The 20,111-nt window shown below is 38.4% G+C and overlaps 2 protein-coding genes across 2 annotated transcripts; one reads left to right on the plus strand and one right to left on the minus strand.

Annotated features, from left to right (window-relative positions):
- Window positions 1-962: 962 nt before the first annotated feature.
- LOC101162292 (glutaminase kidney isoform, mitochondrial) lies at window positions 963-12,815 on the plus strand. The gene is made up of 18 exons (XM_004070912.5): window positions 963-1,280; window positions 3,304-3,391; window positions 4,785-4,906; window positions 5,879-6,008; window positions 6,082-6,161; window positions 6,253-6,416; window positions 6,714-6,772; window positions 8,341-8,373; window positions 8,457-8,515; window positions 8,612-8,678; window positions 8,768-8,818; window positions 9,745-9,921; window positions 10,034-10,165; window positions 10,261-10,353; window positions 10,498-10,559; window positions 10,860-10,936; window positions 11,074-11,137; window positions 11,210-12,815. Exons 1-18 carry the CDS (start codon window positions 1,081-1,083, stop codon window positions 11,364-11,366), a joined length of 1,815 nt encoding a protein of 604 aa, XP_004070960.1. The 5' UTR covers window positions 963-1,080; the 3' UTR covers window positions 11,367-12,815.
- spryd4 (SPRY domain containing 4) lies at window positions 12,776-14,302 on the minus strand. The gene is made up of 2 exons (XM_004070816.5): window positions 14,100-14,302; window positions 12,776-13,725 (listed from the first exon to the last, which is right to left on the minus strand). The coding sequence occupies exons 1-2, from the start codon at window positions 14,230-14,232 to the stop codon at window positions 13,184-13,186; spliced, it is 675 nt and encodes a 224-aa protein (XP_004070864.1). The 5' UTR covers window positions 14,233-14,302; the 3' UTR covers window positions 12,776-13,183.
- Between the last annotated feature and the right edge of the window lie 5,809 nt (window positions 14,303-20,111).

A 20,111-nucleotide genomic window follows, 5' to 3' on the forward strand; every position in this document is an offset into this window, starting at 1 on the left:
GAGTATCATGCAGAGCAGCTACGATCAAAAGCAGACAGCTGGACCTCAAATTTCAAAAATTTTCATAGAGAAACACTAAAATATTTATGTTTCAGAAGAAAAAGTCTCCAGAGAGGAAGAATCTCCGACCTTTTCTTAGTCTAAAACAACCGTATTAAACATCAAAACCGGGCTGAGGTCAAGGATACTGGAGTGAGTGCGCCACCTAGTGGAGCAGACAGGGAAGAGTTAGAAAAACAATGAGGGAAACCCACCATGTGGTGTCACTGCGTCTCAGCAAGAGAAACTTCCATCTGTAGACGGTGGGAAAAAAAGAAATGTTCCACATGCAGATTTAAACTAAAAAAAAATCTTATGAGTTAACTTTATTGATTGTGAATCAAAACAAATAATAAATTAGAATGGAAGAATAAAAAACGAACGTTTTTCTTACAGTAGTTCTTTAATATTTTAACGTTTGGGTGATACAATCTCTGTGTCTACGATAACTTCTGAATTTGGAAATTGAGCAGGTTTAGTCCTTGGATGGATGATCACCGAATCAAAAATAAAATAAAATACACCTAATTTATTGCTTCTTCTTCCGTATTTTATGCTATAGCTAAACTGTATATTTTTATCTCCACTAAATCAGTGACATCTAAACAAAATAATAATAATTGTAACAAAAAAGCTTCTTTAAAGAGTGTTTTACTTTTCTTTAGTTTAAAAAAAATCCATGTTGTTTTTCATTACAATACTAAAATGCTGAATTCAAATGAATAAATGAATTTATGAACCACATTCTATTCTGAAAGACCCAAAATACATATGTAAATAAAAGTTAGTGAATGTCATGATCACATTCTCCAATGGTCAGCTGTCTCAAACACGCGCACGTGTTGAGAGTCTGCAGGTCACTGAACCCCCCTTAAGGCAGGCTCCGCCCCCATGCTAACGCCTGTTCTGTACAAGATCCAGACTGCAGCTGCTATTAAAGCCCCGAGGACCAAAGGGCACCAAGCACATCTAGTTGGAAGGGAGGAAAACAACACAAACCAAACTCTATCCAGTCACACCAGATAAGCCCCTCTGCTCATAATGCACTGCCTAAAAAATCTAAAGACAACCAGTCCAGGAGTCCTGAAGCTGCTTAAGAGTGAAGTTCTCCCTGGCAGAGTTGGACCAGACCTGCTCAGGAGTCAGCAACCTGCTTCCCTCCTCAAATGGGCAGCATCATCCCACACACTGAGGGCCTTTCACAAACAACCTGGCCCCGAATTGGACCAAGAACAAGACAAGTAGGTGGCAGCAGACTTTCAACACCACCAAAAAGCAGCAGTATCTTTGATCAAGTGTTTGACAAAAGGGTGTTTATCTTACAAAACCTAAAAGTGGCTGCAGCTAACTTTACATTTTTTATTAAAAAAATATTCCAGCCTATAATGTAGCTAAATTAATTACAGAATACATTTTTTAAAAGCTATTTTCCCCAGAAATTCAAGCAAATGTTTGGTTATTAATGCAATGCTGTCTATTATCATAGTTATTGTCAAAGAAACACATTATGTATGTGTAAACAATATGTAATACTGTATATTAAATCCTTACATTTAATGTAAACCTGTATTTGGTTTGTATGAGTGCCTACACCTGATCATTTAACTGATTTTCCACTTTAAATGTTATTTATTTTGATACTTCTTTTACATACATTGAGATTTGTTGTTTTTAGAAATGTACTTTTTGCGTAATTTAACCTATATATGGTCAATTCTGTGAAGTACTTTTTTGTTTTGTTTTGCTTCCTGTCTGTATTTTCACAGATATGCTTTATTTGCTTATTGGCAAATCTGCATCAAGTTGCTTGGAATGATGTTGCATCACCTGTACTTCTTTATCTTTCTCAGTATTTATACTCCAAGGTTGCATCTCCTGAGTTCCAGATCTTTAGTCTTTAATTGTCTTTGTTCGTCCCTTATCTCCTTGTTTACACCTGTTTCTGGGCCACATGAAAGCCCCTGTTTTCTTCACACCTATCTGCCTATTTTGCAGCTCAAATCCTTCACTACGCTTAAATGTTACAGAGATAAGCTTAAATCTTAAAAAAAAAAAAAAATAGATTAGACTATCAGTTGGAACTCTCTTCCATCAACATCATATATAGAATTTTTTGTCAACTCTTTACACCAGACAGTTGTTGTTCACAGATTCTACCACTTTTGGCATTCATCTTTGACACAGTTGACAGTTTTTGCATTCCTCATGCCTCCAATATGCACACTAACTTGACAGAAAACATGAAAACAATTTTATCAATTTATTGCAGTGTTGTGGATTGACTACTCTATAAAATACTTGTGTAATGCTGAAACACAAAAAAAAACCATCACTAACCCTTATTTTTCCTCCAAAGTAATTTTACAATGAACAAAATGAACTTTTACATTTTCAACTGAGGCCAAGAACATGGTATTTTCTGTGACTCACACAACCAGTCTGCTAGAAGGGGTTGTGCATTTATAAATGGTTTTCTGCAGGATAGTTTGAGTTTGAAGGGTCATTTGAGCTGAAAGTTCTCCAGATTTTCTCTAGTCTCTTGTTTCAAGACTATAATCTATAAACTCCTAGAGATGGCTGTGCTTATAAAAAACTAATTCTGTACAACCACTTCGATTCTCTTTCTTATTTGAAGCTCCAGATTGAACCTCAGCAGCCCACCAAAACCACGTCTGAATACCTTTGTTCTTTTTGTTTTGCTGCAGCCTCAAAATTTAGTAATTGAAGATTCACATCAATGGCCAGTTAAACAGAAGCTGAAAGTGTGGCAGGTATGATGGTACTGTGGTGCAGATGCATCATCGTTCTGATCAATACGCTGACGATTCCTCAATACATTGACGAATAACACAAGCTCAACATCCTTTGATGCTTCAGTAAAATTGACACAGCAAATCTGGCTCACATGTGTGCAGTTTGAGAGCTCAGAAGTTATCCCCCCCCCCAGCTTTACCATTAAGACTTTGTGTGAACACACTTGGTTTTCCGGTTGTCTTAGAAACGTGCACATTGTACAGGTCATGATCACGGTGTATCATTTTCAGCTTTAAAGCATGCTAGACCACATACATTTGTTTTGCTTTTTTTCTATAATTTTTATGATTTCAAACTAATTCGAAGTCCATGTGATAACCTGACCTGGAAATGTGCCACTATTTTTCTTGGAACCACGATGTTGACCCAAGCTCGTTGCTGTTTTGAATCAATAGATGGGCGCTCATCCAATTTCAAGATTAGCAACCTCTGTGTTTGTGTTTTCGACAGAAGGCGCCTGATGTTCAGCATGGTGGACTTGCTTTTCTACACCATCACGGATGGCAAAGAGATGATCCCCTTTTCCCAGTTCATCTCAGTGAGTCAGCATTCACACGTCCTCCGTCACAGCTGGAGATGCCTGGACTTCCGGTGGCACATGTGAAAATCCACAAAATGTGTGATAATCCACGGCTCCTACAGATATGTTTCTCCAAAAATTACTCAGTCTTTAGTTAAATTGATCAGGATTAACACATGGAAGCCTGCAACAGAAAGCCTGAGCATCTCCAGCAGATTCCAGGTTGAGGTTTAAAATGTCTTCAGGGATTTTCTTATGAAACCTGACTAAATATAGAAGCTGTGACACCATGGACCAAAGTAATTACACTCAGGGAGCAATGTTCCTTTTTCAAACTGCAGTTTAATTATGTCTAGTCTTTAATTACCGATATACATTTGGTCTTTTATGTTGTACTGGCAGACGTCATTAGAATTGTATTGAACAAACTATTAACCCGTTAAAAACAAGCATGTTGAGAAAGTAAATTTGATCTTAATGAGGCATAAACATTTCACAGTGAATAACCAAGACACATTTAAAAAGGAATACATAATTAAGTCCTCCAAAATGTGTTTTAGTTTTTGTCAAAATTAAAATGTATCACCAATTAAGGCAAAAAAATCTGTTTTTTTTTCTTTTCCTTTTTGTATGAGTTGTGGCCCATAAACGCATGGCTATGCTTACGTCTGGTAGCTTGGTGACCTCAGTCGTTTGAAAAACAGGCATGCTTTTAGGAGAAAGCTCTTGTGTCAACACAGGTGGCAGCGTGTTACATCACAGTTGAGTGGATGTGTTTGAATAAGCAGTGCAGGAGAAGGTAGATGATGCTAACAGCGCTGATCAATATGTTACAGAATACTAAGCACATTCTGTAAACTCCCTTTGACCCAAAAGCTGTTTAGCGAAAGTTAGGTAAGATTTTCAATCGAGAATTGCATGAAAATCAATGTCAGAACTTTAATGGTAAAATAGAGAATTAAAAAAAAATATTTATGCAGTCGTTTAAAGTTTGAAACTCAAAAAATATCAGAGAGACATCACAAAATATTCATATTTCGGCCCTCAACATTACACTTGAAATTATTTTTAAAAATCACGTGTGTTTTTGCTTTCATTTAGATGCTAAATTGTGGTTATTGATGCATATTTGAATCAATGACGTCCTGGAGCTGAAACTGGTGGGCAAAGTTTTGGGTTCTGTGAGTCCTTAGAGACACTTATCAGTTCTGATGAGTGACACAGAACAAAAACAGTCCATTCTGTGCGGTCAGGAGGCCTGTGCACGTGGTGTCCCTAAAGGAGACCCACATGCTTCATTCAGTGACCTTTAACGCCCCCCTTTCAGTTACATACATCCGTGTCTTCATAAATTATGTCACCAATGAACTTGTATTCTCTGTGAAGCAAGTTACCCTCTTTTCTTTTCCAGGCTTTGAAAAAAACAGGATTGCAGCCATCCGACCCCCGACTGCAGCACGGCATCCATCAGATGCGGCAGTCCTCACACGACTCCTCTGGATCGGTCTTGATAGACAAGACGCTTTTCAGAAGGTAAGAATGGCCTTGTGTATCTATGTACAAGGAAGACTGACTGTGCGGGACAGGATTCAGGTGTGCAGGTCATGATATATGATCTCTGGGAATCTGCTCTTATGTAAGGAAGGGGATTGGTGGTCAGCGCTATTTGAGGCCACGGGACTGACAGACACAGGAGCCGTGGAGCTGACAGCTGCCGTGATCTATATTCCCACACAGGCATGTCAGCCAGAACATGGACGGTGGAGGAGGACAGAGGGTCTCTGCAGCTGGTAATGAAAGGCTGAGCTGCAGAGTGGTAGTTACCTCAACAGGTTCAACAGGCCCATAAGCACCAGCCCTCCTGCCGTCCTAATGGTGTCATTTTCTAAATTAACACAGTGGTGTATCTTCCCCTTCCAGTTAAAAAATAATCACCCATTGGGTTTTTTGTTCCTCTTTAGTCTTTTACATTCTGAGGCCCTCAATCACTTCAGAAAGTCCATGCTACAAGATAGACTGACCTATTTTTGATTTTTTTTCTTACAAAGTCACCTGTGTAGATAATGGAAGTTCTCTTTTTATGGCACCTTAAAATCTCCCTTTTCCACACAGATAAGTCAGATAGTGAGCAGAAGACGGGCTTACCGTTTCTTGAAAGCATGCAGCATTGCTGGATAAACCAGAGCAATGAAATGTTTTAATAATGTATGGGATTGGCTTCTTCAAAAACTGGAAATTCGCTCCCCTTTTTTTCACTTGTACTTTGCTTTAATTGCAGTTATCCCCATAAGACGTTTGCAAAATATTTTGTATTGTATTCCTCTGGGAAAAGATTCTGTTCAAAGCAACGCCTTTGTCTTTAATACTGTATTTTTAGGTTTGAACAATATTTTAAAAACTCAATTTTTAAAAATAATTTGTAAGTATTCTGAAATAATAGTTTGGATCAAAATGAGAAGAATCTGTACTGCACATACATTGTTTTCCTCTTGTGTTTTCTTGTAGGTGTGTGGGCAACAACGTCATGTTGTTGACAAATGCGTTCAGAAAACATTTCATCATCCCTGACTTTGAACAGTTCACCCACCAGATCGATAAGATATATGAAAGTGCAAAGCATCAAGATGGAGGGCAGGTAAGTGACGGAGACACTTACAAATATGTGTGTGCGGAGAATCATTTAGTAGGTGCATCATGTCTTCACTCAGGTGGCTGATTATATCCCTCAGCTGGCTAAGTTCAGCCCCGACCTTTGGGGTGTATCTCTGTGCACCATCGATGGACAGAGGTGTGGCATCTGTCAGAATTTCATATATTTATTTTTCCCATTCTGTAGTCTCCACTTTGTGTAGCTACTGTCCTCTATTCCTACAATGCAGGCACAGTGTCGGCAACACTAAGGTCCCCTTCTGCATGCAGTCGTGTGTGAAGCCTCTGGAGTATGCCATTGCTGTTCACGAGCTCGGCAGCGAGCACGTTCACCGGTTTGTGGGCAAAGAGCCCAGCGGATTTAAATTCAACAAACTGTCGCTAAATGAAGAAGGCAAGTGTACAACAACACCAGTTTTCCTCTGTGCACTAACATTCCAATGTTACGCTGCTCACCTTTTGGGTTCTAATTAATACAAACTCATTCATTTATTTTCTTAAATAAAAAAACAGAGAATTAACAAATCAGCTAGTTTGCATGAAATAAAATGTCTCCTGATGGAGTTTACATAGATTTTTTAACTATTTTTTTCTGACTCAAGTTATTAATTGCTTAATGTTTTTTTCTTTTTCTTTTTTCACTTGTGGTTGGGGGAAAATCAGTGACAGCATGCTTTTATTTACTATGCAGATAAACCACATAACCCCATGGTGAACGCTGGAGCCATTGTCATCAGTTCTTTGATTAAGGTAACATCTAAAGATATCCCCGCACAATTGATCATTTATATTCACTGAATTTAAAAGTTTGTTTTTCAGAAAGTAAATACAGAATAGAATAGAATAGAATAGAATAGAATAGAATAGAATAGAATAGAATAGAATAGAATAGAATAGAATAGAATAGAATAGTGAAAGACATGTGGATGACATTCTGCCTGAGGTCCTTGATCAGGGACATGTTGTCTTTGTGTGAAGAGTCAGTCAGAATAGACTTGGCCCCTCTGAGGTTTTTGGAATTGGAGATCTCTAGGAAGGGCAAAGGGCAGCTGAGGGTTTGGGGGCTGTGAACACAACCCCCTGCTAAGGCCCCAATGTACAACACTGTAATGGATACCAGTTCAAAGAAAGGGGAACGAAGGGAGGTAACCAGAAGCTTTCACTCGTAATGGTTTTCCATACATGAATGTCATCACTTCATTTCAATTCAATTCTATTCAATTCTATTTTATTTATATAGCCCAATATTATAACAACAGTGATCTCAAAGGGCTTCATACCGGTAAATGTATAATGAACATGAAATTAGATTTTTGTCTTTGTGTAACTGCAGGTTATTTTCTTGGCACCTTGTTGTTTGTTGTGATTATGTAAGACTGAAGAATCTGTGTAAACAGCAGAGTGGTTTTATTCAAAACCATATTAGTGTATTTTTAGTGCAATAAAGATTTAGAAATATTATGCAGTTTATTATATGAAAGGCACACACCATGGTGCCACACTTGCTATTCTGGTCTCCACAACACGACTTGCTGTAATCCTGTTTGCTTCAACACAAACTAAAACACATTAGAGGGTGCTTCGTACGGCTGAGTTTTCTTTTCTGGGCTTTTGAAGTTTCACCTTTGACTAAAGAGATTTGTGAGTCCTCTTATCATATGTGGGTCAAGTTCAGCAGTGGGAGGATAAGAGGTGCGTTTGTGCTTTCGCCCAATTGCAGCCTTAGAAGCGGTGGTTGTGTTTGCCGCCCTGCTTCTTCTTGCGTGTGTGCAGAGTGGAGAGGGGTTTGGAACAAACAGGTTTGTGTAATGTATTTGCATATGACTTGGCGTGAAGGTCATGCACACTCAGAGATAAGGTATGCTAGAGTGGTGACCTTGTGACCACAGCTCTTTCAAACGTCAGTGAGAACACAGGGGGCGATTTTATTTTATGTCAGAAAACCAGCACAGTTCATTTTGGGTCATTTCCCTTTGTATTCACAGCGTTACTCTAACTATTAATACCGCCTTTGACCATTTTTGAGGAGTCAAATATGAATGTGAGTTCTATTTCATTTTGGTTACTGCACAACTTGGAAATGCTCTTTTACTGGTCCATGAAATTCAAGCACAGCCATAAACAGCCCCACGCTACATTGAGCACGCTGACACATGGACCGGCACACTGCGTGACAACATTTCCACGTAACACAATGACACCCAACCAAGTGTGTAATCGAAAGCATGTCTCCATGGGAAGGCACTCAAACACTGCCATCTGCAGGGACTCACCGACTCACATCAGAAACTGATATAATGTCCTCCCTCCTTTCACAGCCTAATGCAAACAAAGCAGAGAGGTTTGATCATGTAAGTAAAAGCTTTATTTTTATTTAAATTTTGAATTTTTATTTTTTTATTGTTATCATCGAACCAATGTGATGTCACTACAGGTGATGGAGTTCCTGAAAAGCATGGTGGGTGCAGAATATGTGGGATTCAGCAATGCAACGTAAGATATACTCATAAATGATTCCACTCCTTTATTTTAAATAGAATTAGTGCAGCTGATCACTGAATATGTTCAAACGCATCCTTCTCCCTGCAGCTTCCAGTCAGAGAGGGAGACTGGCGATAGAAATTACGCGATTGGTTATTACCTCAAAGAGAAAAAGGTTTGCTGTCTTAGTGTCTTACAGCTTCTTTTACATTTAGATTACCTCTTTCAATCCGCTTATGCTGACTCTGACTATCAATGTTGCAGTGTTTTCCAGAGAATGCAGATATGATGGCAGCACTTGACTTCTACTTTCAGGTGAGACTTGACAGGTTTTCAGCTTGTCAGTTGACCACTTTCATCAAGTTAAAAATTCAAATATTTAAAAAAAAATCATCAAGTATGTGTTTTTAAAAATGTATTGCACTAAACCTATATACTATATGATGCCATGTATGTGTATTTTTACCTGTCAACGTCCTTATCCATGTCCACGTCACAGCAAATTACAAACATACAAATATTGTTTTAAATATAATAGTTTTTCTTTGTGTAGTCTTTGTGCAAAATATATTTTAAAGTATTACAAGAAAAAAAGCTATTCCAAAACCTTATTTCTTTCATATTATCATGACAGCTTTAACCCTGTGAGGCCCACTGCATCAAATAATCAACAGAAGATTATACTTGTTTTTATTAAAAAGCTTTTTAAACCCTTTGATGAAATCCATTAAAAATTGCAATAAATTCTTGAATTTTAAATTGGCTTAAATTTATCTCATTTTTTAAATGACACATAAAAAAGTATCAATTATGATACAATGGGTGATTTGGTAGGTTTTGTTCACATAATCAAAACATTTAACTTTCTTCAATACAGCAAGTACTCATTTAAAAAAAAAGTATAAGAATTGATTAGGTATTCTTACTATAAAGTTATTAAATTTGAAAAACCTTTTCCGCCAAAAGAGATTTTTCGGAGGCAGCCAGGAAAAGCCCCTGTATGCCCCCCAGTGGATTGTTGATATACTACAGGACAGAAAACAACAAGTTGAATCCAATGGGTTTGTAAGAAATGTTTGGATCAACCCTGTGAAATGTATGTATCAAATGTGATACCAATGTTAATGTAGAGTTAGGGGAATTCCTTTACACACATAATTTGGGCTAGGCTGAAAAGCTTAGTCTGGAATTTTAATGCTGTAAATCAACATGTGAAGGGAGTCTTATGTTTTTTTCTTCAGTTGTGCTCCATAGAGGTCACCTGTGAGTCAGGAAGTGTCATGGCTGCCACGCTTGCCAATGGGGGGATTTGTCCAATCACAGGTGATCGTGTACTGAGTGCTGAAGCTGTGCGCAACACCCTGAGTCTCATGCACTCCTGTGGCATGTATGACTTTTCCGGACAGTTCGCCTTTCATGTGAGCACCTTTACTTTTGTTAAGGGTCGACTGATCATGAAGATTAACCAGGAAAAATTCAGACAGGGCACTTTCAAGCTTCTGTTTTCTCATAACCATCTGTTTTCCTAAGGTGGGCCTACCAGCAAAATCTGGCGTTTCCGGGGCCGTGCTGCTGGTGGTTCCAAATGTCATGGGCATGATGTGTTGGTCCCCGCCTTTAGATCGTCTTGGAAACAGTGTTCGGGGTATTCACTTCTGTAATGTATGCTCTTTAAAGTTTCTAATATTGAATAACAGTAAAGCAGAAGGTGTTGCAAAAGTCCTTTTATTGAATAGTTTTGATTTGCTTCCTGCCAGGACCTTGTGTCTTACTTCAGCTTCCACAATTATGACAACCTGAGGCATTTCAACAAGAAGCACGATCCCAGGAGACGATCAGATGATGACCCAGTAAGTTCATTGAATGTTACAAAATATTGCAAGGAAGACTTAAAGCTTAAATGCTTATAAATTGATACTAAAAGCAGTAAACACAAAAAGTCACAAGACTTTTTGAAAAGCTGATTTATTAATGTTTTGTTATTAATCCATCAGAATAAATCAGTGGTAAACCTGATGTTTGCTGCATACAGCGGTGACATATCTGCTCTGAGAAGGTAAGATAAACACAAACTTGTATTTATGAATAAACCAAACTAAGCAGCTGATTTCAGTAAATAGATCCATTTTTAATGGTCCACACTCAAACAGGAAGTTTTGACTGTAATACATGCATGTTGAGTTTATGGGTACAGGAAAAGAGCTTTGCTTTTTCAAGAAAAAAAGTAGAAAAAAATTTCAGCATGGTCTCTGCTTTTTAATGATAAAAGTGTTATGTCCGCCACTGCGACTTTCTGGTCCTTGAGCGGTAATATTTCTGGCTGCGTCCCTCTTTTTTTGTCTTTGCTGTCTGACAGGTTTGCCCTTTCTGCTGTGGACATGGAGCAGAGGGACTACGACTCTCGCACGGCGCTCCACGTTGCTGCTGCAGAAGGTGACACCTCTCAACAGCAGCCTATTTTTTACTTCAATAGCATGGACTCTGACATTTATGCAAAAATCAGAAAAGTTCTCTACAACATTGTAGATGCTTTGATACTCATTTGTTCCCCTGTTGTTTTTATCTGCCAGGCCACCAGGAAGCTGTAATGTTCCTAACTGAGATATGTAAAGTGAATCCTCATGGAAAAGACAGGTAAGAATTCGCACTGATATTTGCATAAACTGCAACCTCATTTTTTTCTAAGTTTGAACTGTCGTCTATCAGATGGGGCAACACCCCCCTCGATGATGCCATGCAGTTTGGCCATGACGCCGTTGTTTCTATCCTGCAAAAGTACCAGAATGAGTACGTAGAGAAACGCTCGTCAACCAGCCCAGAGGCGCACAGTGCCGCCCTAGACAGCATGAAGAGCTCTCTGTAAATCACAGGTGGAGATGGTCTGCTTGTCCTTTGGTGGATTGCAAAAAAAAAACTGGTGACAGTTTTTTGTTTTTCTCATTGAAAGTGCAATTTTTTACTGTATGGCAAAAGTGGTTTGTCATTTTTATTTTCTGTATCAGCTTGTAAACTCACATCCGTTTTGTTTGTCCTTTCATGCTCAGTATTTTTCCTCCTTTCATATTTTTATGTCACCATTAGGAGAAGAAAACATACTCTCCACACACGCATGGCATAAAACAGTGAACATTAGTCATTCTGAGTGTTCGATGCAATTAATTTATTAATCAATTTACGATGGAGTTCATCTCATGACACCATACCAAGGATGCAAGGCAAAACAAGTCAAACCATTTAAACCTTGTGCTATCTTAAGATGACCCCACCCTTACATTGACGTGTTCTCCCTACCATGACAAAGGTGGATAAAGGTGGAAAGATTTCATGTAATCCATGGACACCAGTGAAGATCACAAATCATTGAAGAAAAAAGGTTCAGAGCACTGTCTAGTGGGTCTAGATGACCCAACTCCCAATGTTAAAGTGCCTAGGATAACAAGAGGGTTAAGATCACTTACAGTAATGTGGTGAAATTTAGTCAAATACAACCAGATTTCTACAGCTGCAGTTCAGGAGACAGCCTTCTAACAATAAAAGGGAATTTTGCATACAACCCACCTTTTTTTCAAAACACCAACAAATAAGGGCTTTTGTTTGAAATGTAAAAATGAGAGTATCATTTCTTCAACAACGCATATTTTTGTGACTGGTTGGATCAGCATTATGAAGAAAAACACTGTAGATAACTGTACATTTAGTAGAGTTTTTGAGCATGTAAATACTGTAATATTCTCTGATTTATTTTCCCAAAAAAATTAAGTATTTTTTGGTCATATGTATGTGAAATATACTGTACATTTCAATATAAAAATATAACTAAATAACTTTTTTTTATTTAATTCCCACATCTACTTTATCTTCAGTACCCTGAGAACTGGTTTAAGTTCATAAAGCTGGACACTTTATAATTTATGCACCAACTTTAAAAACTTGCTGTGAAGAAGTATCTAAAACCAAAGCAGTACTGACTTCTGTGATCACTTTTACGTTGCACATTCTTCAGTCTAAGTAGCTATTATGCACTAGTTTTTAGTATTATAAAATACTGTAAATACATTGTATTTGTAAACATTTCTTTTGTAAATACAAATAGTAATGATCTCAAATTAAGTTAATGTTTATATTTCATATAAAGTTAGCAGTATTGTTCTGTGAGCTATATTTGTGTTTGTCACTGTAAATACTCTGCTGTAGGCATGTGCAATATTAACAATATTTACATTCAAATAAGTCCCTAAATGCAATGTAAGGTGAATAAAGATGAAAACACCATCTGTGAGAATATTTTATTCAATAAATGACACTAAGAAAAGGCTTTGGGTGGTTGATGGCGTGTTAAAAAACAAACAATAATTTAGTGGTATGATAGACCTAGCAGCTAATGTTTCTCAAAGCTAAACATCTTTGAGCTTTTTTGTTCTCAGTTCAATCATCGTAGACACTCAAAGCTGTTTTTGACACACAGATGAGACGCATATGCATGCACCAAGAACAGAGTTGCATTGTTCGTAAGTATGATTCTGAAAATGAATCACTGTTGCTGAAAATGATTTCCAGTGAATGTAATGCTTTTCTTTCCTCCTCAGTCATTTAGGATGCTGTTAGGATTTTGTTTTCCTTAAGGTCTTCAACGCAGCTAAATTCATTTTGAAGCCCCAAAAATCATTACAGTCGATAGATTCATTTGAGGCCTTCAGGCTCCTCTAAGCCGGTGTGAGTGAGCAGCTCCCCGTCCCAAAGTCCAAATGCAGGGCAGAGAGGAGCAGTGAACCGAGCCCTGAGTGCGTAAACGATCCGAGGGTTCTCCACGTCCACCAGCCCCAGGAGGCCTGCTTCATAGTCCAGCAGGATTCCTACGCGCTCCGGCTTCCCCACCAGTGTCACCGGGACCGTCTTTCTGTTGGTCATGGCAAACCACTTCCGCTGAGCGTAGCCGAACACCCAGGAGGAGCTGTTGGTGCCCACGCAGTCGTGTCTGGACATCTGGGCCTCTGCAACGCCCAGGCGAAACTCTTGGGACTTTTTGACCGTCACCTCCCAGTAGTGTCTCCCGCTGCTGATGTGCTCGTCGCCGAACACAACAGCCCAGTCTCTGAAGCGCTCTGGGTTGTCCTGGACCTGGGTGGGGTCTATGCCCAGCATGCGGTAGATGACACCCGTGTCTTTTTTGAAGAGGTCCAAGCTGCTGTGGGCAGTGCGCTCATCAAGTTTGAACTGAATATCTGTGTGGGTAAAAACAACAGAAATGTATAATCATTACAACATCCAAAGGGTATGATAAATATAACTGAAATCTTTTATACTACAGGACAATATCTATGTACCCCAATAATGCTTCAACTTCAGATTTTATATTCAATTACACAGCAGGAAAACAGACAACACGTGTTGTAGTTGTTGTAGGAAAAACACAGGAAAAATCTGGTAATTAAAGGTGACCTCTAGCATAAAAACTACAAAGGGTAAAACGTTTTCATGACGTTGTGTGAGGAAAAGCCCATAAGTGAACTCTGATCATCATCATCCTCATGTCGGGCTGTGAAGGGCACTGACCTCTGAGGATCAGTCTTTCACTGAGACTAAAGCATTAACTCACAGTTAGCGGCCGCTGTGGAGACGGAGCGGCTGCTCCCCGGTACACTAACGGCTCGCCGGTATCCGGTTGACAGCGTGGACGCTGTTCGTCCAGTCAGACGACAGAAACGAGCAACACACACGGTGAGCGCCATGTTTCTCCCCGCGCCTCACTGCTGCTTTACCTTCACGTGCGCTTCCTTCTGCTCCTGTTGTCAGGGCTACGACACTCTTCTGCCCCCTGCAGGCCTGGAGAGGAATATCAACTCAGGAACATGGATTTTGTCAGACTAACACGCGGTTGCTAAAATAATGCAACCATTCACTAACTTCAACAAATGAATCACTGATTCTGTTTTTGAGAACAAATCTCTCCTTCGACAAAATAAAAAGGTTGAAAAAACGATCAATGCCAATCTTTAAGGCGTGTTAGGCCTATATAAACCACACCCCCACAGTTTTTTGTTGAATTAATTTATTTCTTTATCGATCTTGTGGGTAGGGGGTTGCGTGTGTTTTTCCATAATTTCCCCTTTATTATTATTATTATTATTATTATTATTATTATTATTATTATTATTATTATTATTATTATTATTGTCCCTGTTTCCATCATTTTTATTTGTGCTAGGTATATTACATTTTTGTAAATCAACCTTAAATACTGATGCCATTGTTTTATTAAAACCAATTTGTTATTGTGTTTGACACATGTTTTTGCATCTATTTCTTGTTTGCAAACTGGCATTTTGTTATAACTAAATAAAATGATCAAACAAACTTGGCTCAATACTGCTTTTTAGTGGAGTCAGATGCTCAGCATAATGCAACAAGCTGTACTGCCTCACTCTAAAAACTATGAAAGAAAAAACAGCAATGTAATTTATTTACTTATTTTTAGTGAAAAAAAATGGTTCAGAGATTCAAACTAATTCAACTAAATGTACTTCTTAAAATTCCAAACAGTTAAAAAAATTGTCAAAGGTGTGTGTTTTTTATTCAAAAACATAAAAGTTTGCTTTGCAAAGTTTGATATATAAATTTCCTTCTGCATTTCTACCTTTTCCGATCTGAAATGAGAACTGCTCCCAGGCCCCATTGAAAATGAAAGGCTCTTAATGGCTCAGATGAGGATTTCCTTTTTAAGATGATGCATGTAGGATGGGTGATGCATCTTTTATCACATCCGATAAATATTTAGTGATATTAACAAAGCTTCATTTGGCCTCATCACACAGCCAGATCAGATTTTCACGCCAGTATCCAGCTGGGGGCTGAATGTCATCGCTTATTTATGGGTCCAATCTAAACACAGCCCATATTATATTTCTTTGTGATGTTGTGGATAATGGTTTTGTTTTGGAGGAAAACACAGTATTTTCTCTCCTCTAGGATCCTTCTAAAGTATCTTTACTTTATGCTGAAATGTTTCTTTTTCTCACATGCAGGTGAAGAAAGTTAATTTAATAAAGTAAGACGACAAGACAGGAATAGCATCTCATCACATCATCCACTGGCATGCACACTGTGCATATCTTACTGTGCATACTATTAAGTCTCTCGCTGAAAGATTTTATAATGGAATTAAGCTAAGCACAACAAGAGCTGCAGCATTTAGATAATTATGCATTCTGCTGATTCATTACCTTTGTCTTTTTCAGAGGGATTCTCTGGTTACATCTTATTAAAGATGAGTGTCTGAGTGGTAGCAAAACAATCTAAGAACTGGCATCTTTCCCAAGGGCTTTCCCTCCTTCCAACCAGAAGATTGCAGACGTTGGTCAAAGCGGTCTCCTGTGGCTCAGAAGGGGATCAAATTAAAGGATCAAAGCTATAAGTCTTTTTATTCTTCAGCTTTCGCCTTTCACTGAAAATGGACTGCCACCATTTCACCATATTCTCTGTATTGTTCTTATAAAATCCAGTGATATGATTGAGAATCATATTACTGGATTAACCCCCCAGGTTTACTACTACCTGGCAGCTCTAACGTGTACAAGCCTTAATCGGGCTTCCTTGGTTTCATCTTAAAACATCCAACTTGAGCTTCACATCTGGCGATCCTGATACCTCCCAGAGAACCTGAGAATCGTCAGCTTATTTACTGTCATTTTTTCTTTGTCACTGTCTCTAAACTTCATCACTGGTCTTATCTTGTCTACTCCTTGACCAATTCTTCACCTGTTCTAACCTGCTTTTACTTCTTTCCCTGGACTGAAACCCTTAGCCATCTTCATCCATGTTCCCAATAAACTCAGTTTGTTCTGTCCACTGGAAAAACTGAATCTAAGAAAGTAAAATGACTCGTCTCTGTCTTGCAAGAAAAATAATCGTATCATGAAAGTTTTTCAACAACAAAATGTTTGAGAAAACAAACAAATTTTTTTCCTAAACCCGGAATTCTTGGTTTTTCTTACCCCATTCGCAGATTATTTTACTTATTTAAAGAAAATCTGTCAATAGGGTAAGAATTTTTGACTTAATTCTAAGGGGCCTGATTTTGCAGTGTGCAGTGAACTTTCATACCAATTTATTTCCAGAGCAAAGCCACTACCCTTCCACATTTCCTTCCACCTGCGCACCCCTCTCACCACAGATGACAGTGTCATCTACAGGAATCATGGTTCATGGAGCTTCCTGTCTGACCTCATCTGTCAGTCTGTCCATCACACCAGCAAACAAGAAGGGGTTCAAGACCAACCCTTCATCCAGTTCAACCTTACAGCTCTCACACGTCATTTACCTCTCTGCCACTCCAGACGTCCTGTCTCTGCACCCTGCTATGAGCTTTCTATGGATCTACAAAGAGACAATGCAGCTCCTTTCTGAGCATTTCTCCTTTTTGTTGTGAACATCTCATTTGTACTATATTTTCTTTGTTTAAAAGGCAAGGCAAGTTTATTTGTATGGTGCATTTTGTGTATAAAGAGAACTCAAAGCTTTACATATAACATCAAAGAAACATGTAAAAGAAATATCAAAGGAGTGATCATTAAAATAAAAATTGAAAGACAGCAACAAAGAGTTGAATTGAAAGGAAGCTTAAAGTAACAGTGCAGATATAAACTAAAAACGAATGAAAGTCAGCTGTGTGGCATCCAGAAACTGTGTGCTGGGGTTGCTGGGAGATGAAGTGTGTTACGAACTCTGGGGACGGCTCCCGCCGGTGACCAAAGGGGGAGACAGAGCTCTCATTTCTGACAGGGACACACATAAAATCTACAAGAAAGAAGTCCTAAATCAAAATGCTGTTTTTTTTTTTAACTTTCCTGCTGGAATGTTCCTCTGACACTGGCAGGTTTCTCCCTTTTCCTCCAAACAACAATAATAACTATAACCAAACTTTTCATTTTTAATTCAGTCAGACCAAACCTCATGAAAATAAGATCTATTCCGCTGTGTGGCCTCAAATGCTGATCTGATCTGTTTGTGGGTGCAGCAGTGGGTCTCTGTTTGTTGTCTGGATTCGGGTGGCTCTTTGATCACACAGTGAACTTAGTTTGGCCCCAGCATGGACGGGTGTCATGCCCAGGGTGCACCCTGTTCTCATGGGAGCTGGGAAAGAATCCAGACCTGACCATATCCCTGGAACAGATAAAGAGCTGACAAAAAAATGAATGAATTAGGAATGAAAATGAAGGAGAGCTACGCGTGATAAGAATTTTGCCTCTCGTGCTTATTTTTTTAAAGATGAAATACAAAATTCCTTAAATGTTTCGTTAAGGTTTCCTCACACTACCTTGCATTGTTTCTTTCTTTGAGCAGTCTTCTGGTTAAAGTTAATTTCTGGAAGTGAGCCTGGGATTAAGGTTTGATTTGTTTGTGCAGAAAATGCATCATTTCATAAATTATATTCATAAACAGAAAGTCTGACTGCCATTAATCTGTCTCACCTCAACCTTTGACTTAAGCCTTTCAAGAGTCAGGTTCAAATAATGTGTTCTGCATAGTGACAGTCCTCTGGAGCTAACACTGTTTTATTTTCCTATGTTAACATTTTTGTGTAGAGTTTAGATGATTATGGGGTCAAATGATTAATTAACTTTTAACTCAAACGGTCACAGTGAATGACATACAGTATTGCCTAATACTGTTGTTCCATTGGGGAAAAAAAAAAGTTTTCAGTTTGAGTACAAGCATCGAGCTTTATGTGTTTCAAAAGATGGAAATGAATTATTAAACAAATCATTTGATTTACAGTAAACATGTCTCATGATTCATTATGTGGAGGTGGTTTGGGTTTCGCAAAGAGGTCATGATCTGAAAGAGGCCTGGCGATACAGCCCTAAAGGCTCCAGAACAGCAGGTGTGTTCCATCAGCGGACGTTTTTATGCTACACAACACAGAGAAAGGCTTTAAACTCTGTGTCGCAGAATCTCCACCGAGGCAGAGGAAAACCTTGAACAAATTGCCACAAAACAAGTGACTCCGACCTTTAAGTTTGTAAAATAACCCCATGTGACCAAAATTAAAAAACGAAATCACTGACACATTTTTCCATTATTCTCTTGTGTTGGTTGTTTATTTCAAACCTGATCAATGACTCACAAATATTGAATCATAGATTCTCTTTCTGTAGTTTCTAAAGTCATAAGTATTAGGAAACTTAAAGATGACATGCTTTATGATACCACTGTAACATGACATTTCGTAAATGGGCCCAACAATCTCATATTACATGGAATGTTGAATCATTGCCATCTCAATATTTAGACTCTTTGTATTTATGGTTTTCCTGTCATGGCTGCAGGGTTTTTAATTTTTTTCCCTTAATGTTCTTTATCGTTGTGTTTTCTTTGTGCACATCTGGGGCCATAAGCACATCAAATTGCAGACTCAAAACTCCTCAGGAGCTTCACATTTGCTGCCAGATTGTCTCACTATGCCTGAGATTATGGTCCAGTGGCCAATATTTCTCAACATCTTTCAGTTCTTGATTCTTATCCAGGAGGTTCTTGTGTTTTCGTTCAGTGGATCATCAAAATGCCGGGAAGCATTTGAGACTCTCCCAACAGGTTAACTTTAAGCAGAGTCTGCATGAGCAACACTCTATCAGTGAGACTTAATGACAAACACCCAGTTACTTTGTGGGAGGCAACTATTTTCATTTCAAAGATTTGCTCCAATCTAGAAGCTCGTTAAAATGTATTTCAGAGCAATGAATTCATTATGACACATAAACAAACCCAGGCGTATGATTTGCTCTGCAGAGCATTTTTAAAGCAGATCTGTTTCCCCCCTCATAGCATGAAAAATAAAACATCAAAAGTTTTTGAATTACCTAAAAAGCTGAAATCATCATAGTACACTCGTAAAAAATAAAGCAATATTGGCATTTGAGTGATTTTCCTCATATTATGATGGGAAAAAGTAAATGAAATGAGGTTTAACCTTGAGCCTCACTTAGTGATCTAAGGTATTGGGCGCAACAAAAATTGGGTCCATCCCAAATGTAGACTTTTTGGGGGGGGTGTAACGATCTTTTTCTCAAAAGAATTTGATTACTATAACTTGTAGTTAATGATACGATTCATAGTCAGTATTAGTTCATGTTGAATGATCAGATTCATTGACCTAAAATGAATCCAGGACATCTTTAGCCAAGACTTCAACCAGCGTGACTCAGAGATAACCGTGTACTGAACAGTGCAGGGGAAGTTTTCCAGATTCCTTGTATTTATTGCAAGATAATTAAGTGTAAATTAAATATGTGTACAAACAAACAAGAAACCAAGAATTACTGGCAAATCCATTCACATTTTAGTTCAATAATTTTCAGCCCACTGTTGTTTTTCCACATGAAAATGTTCCAATGGGAACATTATAACATTCTACTACACTGTATGGTCCCATGTCTTTGCTAAATTCAAACTGTTTCCACACATTGGACTTTAATGATGGTTTGATCATTTTTTGCTGCCATAACATGTGTGTTGTCTACTGTGATGCACTTGGTCGGTTTTTTAAATTAAAATAAACCTACCATGTCGCAATCCATATGGTCTTCTTTCTCTTTTGGCTTTTCCCATCTGG

This window comes from Oryzias latipes, chromosome 7 (genome assembly GCF_053564925.1).
Source record: "Oryzias latipes strain Hd-rR chromosome 7, Olatipes_Hd-rR_3.1".
Lineage (NCBI taxonomy): Eukaryota > Metazoa > Chordata > Actinopteri > Beloniformes > Adrianichthyidae > Oryzias > Oryzias latipes.